Here is a 9,394-nt window from a genome sequence, read left to right as displayed (position 1 = left end):
TTATGGCGTGAAACATCTCGACGGAGAAGAAGAATAAGGGTTCGAGGAAGAAGACGAGTTCGAAAGAGATTGATGTGACGCTTCTGCGTATGGCGAAGTCGTGATTGCGTTGCGGTGTGGGGACTTTTGTGTGTACAATTGTTGGGCGAAATTGTGTGGCGCCGGAGTGTCTCTTTTATTGAAATAGCGTGAAGTGGAAGTATCGAATTTCCACTGCATCTGTTTGCTGATGCTGCTATTTTTCATCATCATCATCATCAACGGCGCAACAACCGGTATCCGGTCTAGGCCTGCCTTAATGAGGAACTCCAGACATCCCGGTTTTGCGCCGAGGTCCACCAATTCGGTATCCCTAACAGCTGTCTGGCGTCCAGACCTACGCCATCGCTCCATCTTAGGCAGGGTCTGCCTCGTCTTCTTTTTCTACCATAGATATTGACCTTATAGACTTTCCGGGTGGGATCATCCTCATCCATGCGGATTAAGTGACCCGCTCACCGTAACCTATTGAGCCGGATTTTATCCACAACCAGGCGGTCGTGGTATCGCTCATAGATTTCGTCGTTATGTAGGCTTCGGAATCGTCCATCTTCATGTAGGGGGCCAAACATTTTTCGGAGGATTCTTCTCTCGAACGCGGCCAAGACTTCGCAATTTTTCTTGCTAAGAACCCAAGTTTCCGAGGAATACATGAGGACTGGCAAGATCATAGTCTTGTACAGTAAGAGCTTTGACCCTATGGTGAGACGTTTCGAGCGGAACAGTCTTTGTAAGCTGAAATAGGCTCTGTTGGCTGACAACAACCATGCGCGGATTTCATCATCGTAGCTGTTATCGGTTGTGATTTTCGACCCTAGATAGGAGAAATTGTCAACGGTCTCAAAGTTGTATTCTCCTATCCTTATTCTTCTTCGTGTTTGTGTTTGACCAGTGCGGTTTGATGTTGATGGTTGATTCGTCTTCGGTGCTGACCTTGCCACCATATATTTTGTCTTGCCTTCATTGATGTGCAGCCCAAGATCTCGCCTCAATTGCTGCCTACTCGATCTGGATGAAGGCAGTTTGTACGTCTCGGGTGGTTCTTCCCATGATGTCGATATCGTCAGCATAGGCCAGTAGTTGGGTGGACTTGAAGAGGATCGTACCTCTTGCATTTACCTCAGCATCACGGATCACTTTCTCGAGGGTCAGGTTAAAGACGACGCATGATAGGGCATCCCCTTGTCGTAGACCGTTGTTGATATCGAATGGTCTTGAGAGTGATCCTGCTGCTTTTATCTGGCCTCGCACATTGGTCAGGGTCAGCCTAGTCAGTCTTATTAATTTCGTCGGGATACCGAATTCTCTCATGGCCGTGTACAGTTTTACCCTGGTTATGCTCTCGTAGGCGCCTTTAAAGTCGATGAACAGATGGTGCAACTGTTGTCCATATTCCAACAGTTTTTCCATCGCTTGCCGCAGAGAGAAAATCTGATCTGTCGCTGATATGCCTGGAGTGAAGCCTCTTTAGTATGGGCCAATGATGTTCTGGGCGTATGGGGCTATCCGGCCTAGCAAGATAGTGGAAAATATCTTATAGATGGTACTCAACAACGTGATACCTCTATAATTGCTGCACTGTGTGATATCTCCCTTTTTATATATGAGACAGATAATGCCTCGTTGCCAATCGTCAGGCATTGATACGCTGTCCCATACCTTGAGCACAAGTTGGTGAACCACTTGGTGTAACTGGTCGCCTCCATATTTAACCAATTCGGCTGTAATTCCATCGGCTCCTGGCGACTTATGATTTTTTAGCCGATGAACTGCACGGACTGTTTCTCCTAGATTTGGTGGTGGCAGTATTTGTCCGTCGTCTTCCGTTGGTGGGACCTCCAACTCGCCGATGTTCTGGTTGTTCAGTAGCTCATCAAAGTACTCAACCCATCGCTCTAATATGTCCATTCTGTCGGAAATCAGATTTCCCTCTTTGTCTCGGCAGGATGAGCATCGAGGTGTATAAGGCTTCATCCTGCTGACTTGTTGGTAAAACTTGCGTGCCTGGTGCGGTTGCTCCCTGTACTTTTCTAGTTCACAGACTTGTTGGTTCTCCCAGGCTTCCTTTTTCCGTCTGGGAAGTCGCTTCTCCACTCGACGGAGTTCGTGGTAAGTCTCTGCGCGTGCCCGCGTTCTTTGAGAATGCAACATTACTCCGTATGCAGCATTCTTCCGTTCCGTTGCTAGTTTACATTCATCGTCAAACCAGCAGTTCGGACTCCTTTTGCGGCTGGGGCTAAGTATGTTTGTGGCCGTATCCATGATAACGTTCTTCAGGTGATTGTGAAGATCATTTGTTGATGCTTCATCTCCAGGTCCTCTGTTGACTGCAGTTATTGCGGCATCCATTTCCCTCTTATAGGTGTCACGGAGGGTTGTGTTGTGGATGGCTTCAGTGTTCACTCTCACCTGATTGTCAGAGGGTTGTAGGTGGTATTGTTATTCGAGCTCGGAGCACCATGCCAACGAGATAGTGATCCGAGTCTATATTGGCCCCCCTATATGTTCTGACATTCATCAAGGCTGAGAGGTGGCGGCGTTCGATCAACACGTGGTCAATTTGGTTGAAAGTGGTCCCGTCTGGAGAGGCCCACGTATGTTTGTGGACCGCTTTCCGCGGAGTGCAGAGTGCATAGCCGTTCGCTTATGTTTTCAAAGCCGATAACAGCAGGTTTAATTTTTTGGCTAACTAAGAAACCTACTCCGAGCACATGGTTTACTGGATGACCGCTATAATATATGGTGTAGTGGCTCTTCTCCAGGAAACCGGTCCCTGTCCATCGCATCTCCTGCAATGCTGTTATATCAGCCCTATATTGGGATAGGGTATCGGCTAGCTGCTCATCAGCTTCATCTCTGTACAGGGAGCGCACGTTCCATGAGAAAATGCGCAAATTGTTGGTCTGTTGTCGTTGCCAGGTCCGTCGTTTTAAAGTCCATCCTGTCCGAGGCTCCTTTCGTGGCTCCGTAACTTCGGTTTTCCGTGTAGGGTTGTCAGCCCTACCCAACCCCCAACCTGGAGGACCAGTTGGTACAATTTGTCCCGTTTTTAGGCGCGGGAGACTCGCCTTCATCCTTCTCCGTCTGCAGCTTTTCGTTACGAAAGAGCTCCCAGCGGTCACCACGTGGAGGTGGGGATAGGGTTAGGTAGTAGAGCTGTTGGTGTTGGTTCAGCAGGCATTTCCCAGGTTTTATGCTCCATCGTGGGTACCAAGCCACGCTTCGCCCTGGGACCTATACTACCCTTTGACGTTGCCTCACAGCGTGACCGAAAGTGGCAAGAGGTGGATTGCGCTCCTTTATATAATCGTATATCCCAAACAAAAATATAGCTTTAGCATAGCTTAGGCTCAAAACTAGTGGCGGTTTAAACTTAGACATAATTCGCACTCTTGTCGTATTTTGGCGATTATATAAAGGAACGTTTTCTACCTGTCAGCATTTTCGGTCACGCTGCTCCCAGGGCAAAAGTGAGGCAGCGTCTGATGAGTTGCCTCTGCCCTGGACCAAACCACTAATCTCTTTTCTTTGTTTGTATGCTTGGGTGCTATGTCCCAAACGAGGAGTTCATGGACCAAAAAAAAAACAGGAGTAAGATGCACTCCATTTGGTTCGGTCCAACATCAAGACGATGTGGACTTAGGATCCCTCCCATGTCAAATGTTACTCCATGCATTGGAGGGTTAAGAGGGGATGAAATTCTTAAAATACAAATAAATTGTGTTAATTTATCCGTTTTGTGCGGTTTTTAGTAGGAGCAAAGAGGATTACCGGAAAGATATTTGTCAGAGTGAAATTATGCGGTGTTTCCAACGATTAATTAATTGAAGTAATAAAAACTTGTTGTTTCTTTTTCGTTGGTGTGGGTATTTATTCTTGCAAATACCGATATTTCGGGAACCACTTGTTCCCTTCATCAGTGCTAACAAGTTTTTATGAATTATCACAATCAAAACATTTGTACCTTAAATTTCCCTTCCTTGTTATTTCAAACTCGTAAGTGGTGGAAAATTTGACATCTGTCAAACGTCAGACACGCGATTTTGACAGTGAATTGTTGCTTGTTTGTCTCATATCCCCAGATAGGTATTCGTCTAGTTGAAGTGATTTGCTTGATTGAAGGTATTCAGCAGATTTATTCCAATTATCATCTATATTAGGTCGGATGCATACTTCCGCTCTTGCTGGGTTCAATTGTGTGAAAGTTTTTTGAAGAATTCTTCCAATTTGAACTCTTCAAGACGATGTGATTTTCTGTGAAATCTTATCGAAGTCCCTGAAAATTCATATTTCCTTAAAGACTGGTTCGTTTTTTCTAGGATAGCGTATCAAAACAGGAGCAGTTATGAGTACAGGATTCATCACCGAAACAGAAATCGCAGAAGCGCGGAAAAAGCGTCAAGAAGAATGGGAAAAAGTTCGAACTCCAGACCAGCCTTTGGGTGAGTGTTAATCTCTAAATTGTGTGCGCCACCACGGCGATCTTTCTGTGCATCAAACGTCGCGAAAATGAACGCCGGGAAGTTTGTCGAAACTCTGGGAAAAGGTGGGGCCACGCTGGAGAGTATTCTCGGGAACGGTGACGCCGCAGCTGACACTGTCGTAAATTCAGTTATGAACCTGATAACGACGGTCTGCGGAGCCTCCATGCCCACGAAAGTCCTGGGGTCTTAACGTGAGCACCTGCCGTGAAGGCTTAATCCCACGGTCCTCTTCGGACACGGATTGATTTTGGGACTACAATCAGAGCCCCGTCATGCAAGCACAGCGGTCCTGGTTTATACTGAGTGCAGCATTCATACCAGTGGATGCGAGGCCTATCTAACACCTCTGCCGCAACTCAGGGGTACGGCACCCGAGTTGTACAGCGCAACTCCACGCTTGAACTCCGAGGAGCTCTGCCCGCGATGTAGGCATAACCACAACCACCATGAAACTCCCACTAGGGAGCCACCGCAAACAACCAGGCCGAGAGCACATCCTCCAGGATTTCTCCTGGAGCATATGCTCTCAGAGGGCCATCCCGGTTCCCATGGTACCAGATAACCTCCGGTGAGGCTTCGTGGCAGAGCCACTTCAGATGAGTTCCTTGCAGACTCGGGTCTGATCGCCCTCCTCGAGTACGTGACCCTCCATGCTCAGGAAGACATCGAGGCGCGGCAAATCTTCCATGTATTGGTGGACAGTGGAAATCGCAGAGCTCCGGAAGGAGTGTCACAGGCTCCGCCGCTTAACACAAAGTCTAGGCGACCGGGAGGAGGCATGTACCATAATGATGGAGTACAAATCAGCCAAAAGGAGACTCCGCAGCGCAATAAACAAGAGCAAAGATCGCTGCTGGCAAGATCCGGTCGATGAGGTGAATGGGGATCCGTAGGGACTCGGTTACAAACTGGTAAACCGCAAAATCGGGGTTCTGCGGAAATCCTGTTCACTTAAGGCCGAGCAGATGGACCGCATTGTAAGGGCACTCTTCCCTGCGCACCCCGTATGGGATGATGACGTCGGCGCGGAGAGCGCACAGGACTGTCCACTTTGAAAAACAAGAAGGCGCCAGGATCCGATGGTATTCCAGCAGAGGTATACAAACTGGTATTCCAACACCGGCCAGACCTACTGCTCGGCGCATTCAACGCTTGCCTGAAAGAGGGCATTTTCCCTCCTCGTTGGAAGGTTGCGAGGCTTGCGCTGATCCATAAAGGGAAAGGCGACCCCGAATTGCCGTCTTCATACCGCCCGCTATGTATGCTTGACACTGCTGGGAAAGAGCTCGAAAAGCTCATCAGAAGTAGACTGGCTGAAGCGATACGCGCTGCCGGGGATTTATCTTCCCGGCAATTTGGTTTTAGAGCAGGGAGATCGGCAGTAAATGCTGTCATGCAAGTCGTGGACGCCGTTCGACGAGCAGAGGCACATAGCCGCCGAACTCGACGAGTGGTGCTCCTCGTAACACTTCACGTCAGAAACGCCTTTAATTCCTTAAGATGGAAAGACATTCTAGGCACACTAGACAATACTTTCAACGTGCCGAACCATCTCTTACGAATATTGAGGGACTATCTGAGGAACCGCTCCCTGCTCTATGAAACACTAGAGGGTCAAAGGTGGATGGAGGTCACGTCGGGGGTAGCACAGGGATCCATCCTAGGGCCGGACCTCTGGAACACTACCTATGACAGTCTACTTAAACTCGACATGCCAGAAGAGTCGCGCCTGGTCGGCTATGCAGATGATGTCGCAGCGCTTGTTGCTGGACGCACTGTCGAACAGGCGCAGAGCAGACAAGGCATATTGATGCGACGGGTAAGCCGATGGATGACATAGTAGTCATCCTGATAAAAAGAGAATTCCGACCCTGCGTTCCATATCGTTCGGCGAGTCGATAATCGAGTCGAAATCAGCCGTAAAGTACCTCGGGTTGACTTGACTCAAAGATGAGCTTTTCTGAGCTAATCAAAGCAGTAGCGAACAAGGCTGCAGCTGGAGTTTCGGCGTTAAGTAGGCTGATGGCAAATATTGGGGGTCCTGCATCTAACAGGCGGCGTCTACTGATGAGTTCAACGCAGTCTGTCCTGCTCTACGGTGCAGAGGTATGGGCTGGCGCTCTTAATAAGGAGGTATATCGTAAACGCCTCGCGCAAGTACAGAGACGGGGAGCTTTGCGGGTGGCGTCTACGTACCGCACTGTCTCTGAACCGGCCGTGATGGTGATCGCGGGAGTGATCCCCGTTGCCCTTCTTGCTAAGGAGCGTCAGGCCATATACAAGCGCAAGGGAGGGGGTTGCTCGCGAAGAACGGCAACGCACTCTAGACGAGTGGCAGCTCTCTTGGCAAAATGGAACTAGAAGCAGATGGACTGCGCGGCTCATCGACAACTTAGGTGCGTGGCTGAATCGGAAGCATGGTGAGACTGACTATTTCCTTACCCAATTTTTAAGTGGGCATGGAAGTTTTCAGTCTTACCTGTACAAGATTGGAAAGGTGCGTTCTCCGAATTGTGTGTTTTGCTTTGGAGTTGTGGACGACGCCCATCACACTTTTTTTTCTTGTATAAGGTGGGATGGGTTCCTAAACAGCTCTATTTAAAGACAGCGGATCTCTCTTCAGACAACATTGTCGATGCTGAGGACTGCTGACAGGTGGAGCCGTATTACCCATTACGTTCGGGTCCTTCTCATTGCTAAGAACATAGAGCTCGACCGGTGGAGGAGCTGGATGGCAGGGGGTTCCTTGAACTGACAGTTCCGCTCCTCCTCTCCCCTCCCGTTGGTGAAAGGAATTTCCTGATTTGAAGGCTCTGCAAGACGGGAGAGTTCGGGGACTAGCCCGAAGTAATGTGACAAACAGTTCCAGGCTAGCTGTCTGACGATGGGGAGGTGTTTAGTTGGTAATCCGACGACGTACCGAATTGGGAGTCCAACACTGGGTGCGTAAATGTACTCACCTACCCTTCCCCAAAAAAAAAAGTCTCTAAATTTTACAGATTTGAACATTTTATCTGATTTGGTAATTTGACGGATTGTTTTCAGAACTTCCGGAGGAACCTTATGACTCCCGATCATTGTATGAACGCCTCAAGGAGCAGAAGATGAAGAAGGACTTGGAGTATGAGGAGGCACATAAATTGAGTACGTTTGAAGAGTTTCTATTTCATAAGCCCGTAAAGTGTGACTTATTTTTGCAGAGAACCTGATTCGCGGCTTGGATGACGATGAAGTGGAATTCCTCGATCTGGTCGATCGGACTAAGATGGATGCGGAGAAAAAGCAAATGATGGAGGAGGAGAAAGAATTGAACGATTTTCGGCAACGAGTTGTTACGCTGCAGGAGAAATCTCTGGACGAGGTAAGCAAACCTTTCAAGGGATTCAAAATTTTACATTTATGCTTTTATATAGAAAATACAATCCGAAAAGACGTCAGCTAGGCCGAAAACCAGTATAAGCGCGAATCGGCCATCTCAAAAGTCCGCCTTGAGTGGAGTCGTCATAAGAAAGCGAAAGAATGGCGAAATAGATCAAACACCGCCTTTAAAGAAATCAACGAATGGAGAGGATGAAAGCAAACTCCCTCCGGCTACAACACAAGGATCGACAACGCAAACAACACATTCCGGGGTGTCCAGTAGCACCAACGCCACACATATGGAAAAAGGTGCCCTGAAGTGCATTGGAGTACTGCCAGGAATCGGCAGATATAGGGAATCCAGCGACTCGGAGTTGAGCACAGACAGTGAGGAGGAGTTCGAGCAAGCTGGCAAATACGATTTAGTGGGTCGAGCGAATTGTAAGAATGCCAAAAAGAAGGGGGAAACGTCTGATTAAACTGTGAAGTAGAAGTTGATTGGGTTTTTTCGTTCTTCAAATGTACAATTAGATTTTTGCCGCGGAGGTGAAACAAATCATTCAGAATAAGGGGCAACTATTGCGAGGGTGGCGTGAACCACATGTAAAGTTATTTTTTTCTATTTAATTAAAGATGCATTAAGTTTGTATGGAATTTTTTGGTTGGATTCATTGTGAAATCAAACAATTTTCCCCCAAATTATTTTTTTTTGTAAATGTAAGTCTATTTTTCCTTAGAGAATGCTCGTGGAAAGTTGCGTTTTAACGAAAAGGTTGTCAAGCACTTCTCTCTGGACCTCTTCATCAACTTTTTCGTATTCTTCTTTAACCTTTGATCCGTTTGGTAGTGGGTCGTCTCGTCTTAATTGAATTCAGAAATTCTCTCGGTCACAGGCTTAGTCTGAGAAAAGATAAGGTCTGAAGTGATCGTCTAGCGTATGAAGCCTTCGCTTTTTCGATCAGCCGTTTGGTCATTTCCCATCGATTTTCAGGCCAATCTTAGCTAGTGAGTTCTCGTCAGCGTGAATTACATGACGATACCATCGAGGATGCGAATCATAAATTTGTCACGATATTGCGGTAGATTTTGGATTTGAGACGTTCGTCGCTCCCTCTGCTGCAAGGGATCCGTCAGTGTGCCAAGTGATCAGTTGCTGGTTTAGGCCGTATGTCACAGCCACACTCTATCAGTTGCTTTGTTACCCCAATGTGTTTCAAACTTCTTATCGAAGTAAAACCTCATTGTCATGTTATCCCTTGATATCAATAATTGGGGGTACCGCCTACAAATAATATCAATCTTCCGCCGATTTAGGCAGCTATTCGCCTGCTTCTGGCCATCCTGAAGCTCCCCCTCCTTGCCTGCATCTCTATGCACAGATGGAGAGGAGTTGTGTGTGTGTGTATGTGTGTATGGTGGGGGAGAAGCTACAGCTTCTGAGCACTCAGGCCGTATTGGCCCATTGTACTCGTCTCCCCCGTCTAACGGAATATTCCGGATTCGTTCACGTA

The 9,394-nt window shown here is 47.7% G+C and overlaps 1 protein-coding gene across 1 annotated transcript; it reads left to right on the top strand.

Moving 5' to 3' along the window:
* Nucleotides 1-4,044: 4,044 nt before the first annotated feature.
* On the top strand, nt 4,045-8,534 carry LOC119654425 (PSME3-interacting protein). The gene is made up of 5 exons (XM_038059816.1): nt 4,045-4,161; nt 4,359-4,481; nt 7,569-7,667; nt 7,724-7,884; nt 7,937-8,534. The coding sequence occupies exons 2-5, from the start codon at nt 4,385-4,387 to the stop codon at nt 8,360-8,362; spliced, it is 783 nt and encodes a 260-aa protein (XP_037915744.1). The 5' UTR covers nt 4,045-4,161; nt 4,359-4,384; the 3' UTR covers nt 8,363-8,534.
* The last annotated feature ends 860 nt before the right edge of the window (nt 8,535-9,394 follow it).

The sequence above is a fragment of the Hermetia illucens genome, chromosome 4 (genome assembly GCF_905115235.1).
Source record: "Hermetia illucens chromosome 4, iHerIll2.2.curated.20191125, whole genome shotgun sequence".
In the NCBI taxonomy this organism is placed as follows: domain Eukaryota; kingdom Metazoa; phylum Arthropoda; class Insecta; order Diptera; family Stratiomyidae; genus Hermetia; species Hermetia illucens.
This window is presented reverse-complemented; position numbering and strand designations above follow the sequence as displayed.

Bases quoted from the DNA above. Each gene is read 5' to 3' on its own strand.
- LOC119654425 (XM_038059816.1), top strand. From the start codon at position 4,385: ATGAGTACAGGATTCATCACCGAAACAGAAATCGCAGAAGCGCGGAAA. The intron at 4,482-7,568 runs GTGAGTGTTAAT...GATTGTTTTCAG, and splicing joins AACTCCAGACCAGCCTTTGG to AACTTCCGGAGGAACCTTAT. The intron at 7,668-7,723 runs GTACGTTTGAAG...TTATTTTTGCAG, and splicing joins TGAGGAGGCACATAAATTGA to AGAACCTGATTCGCGGCTTG.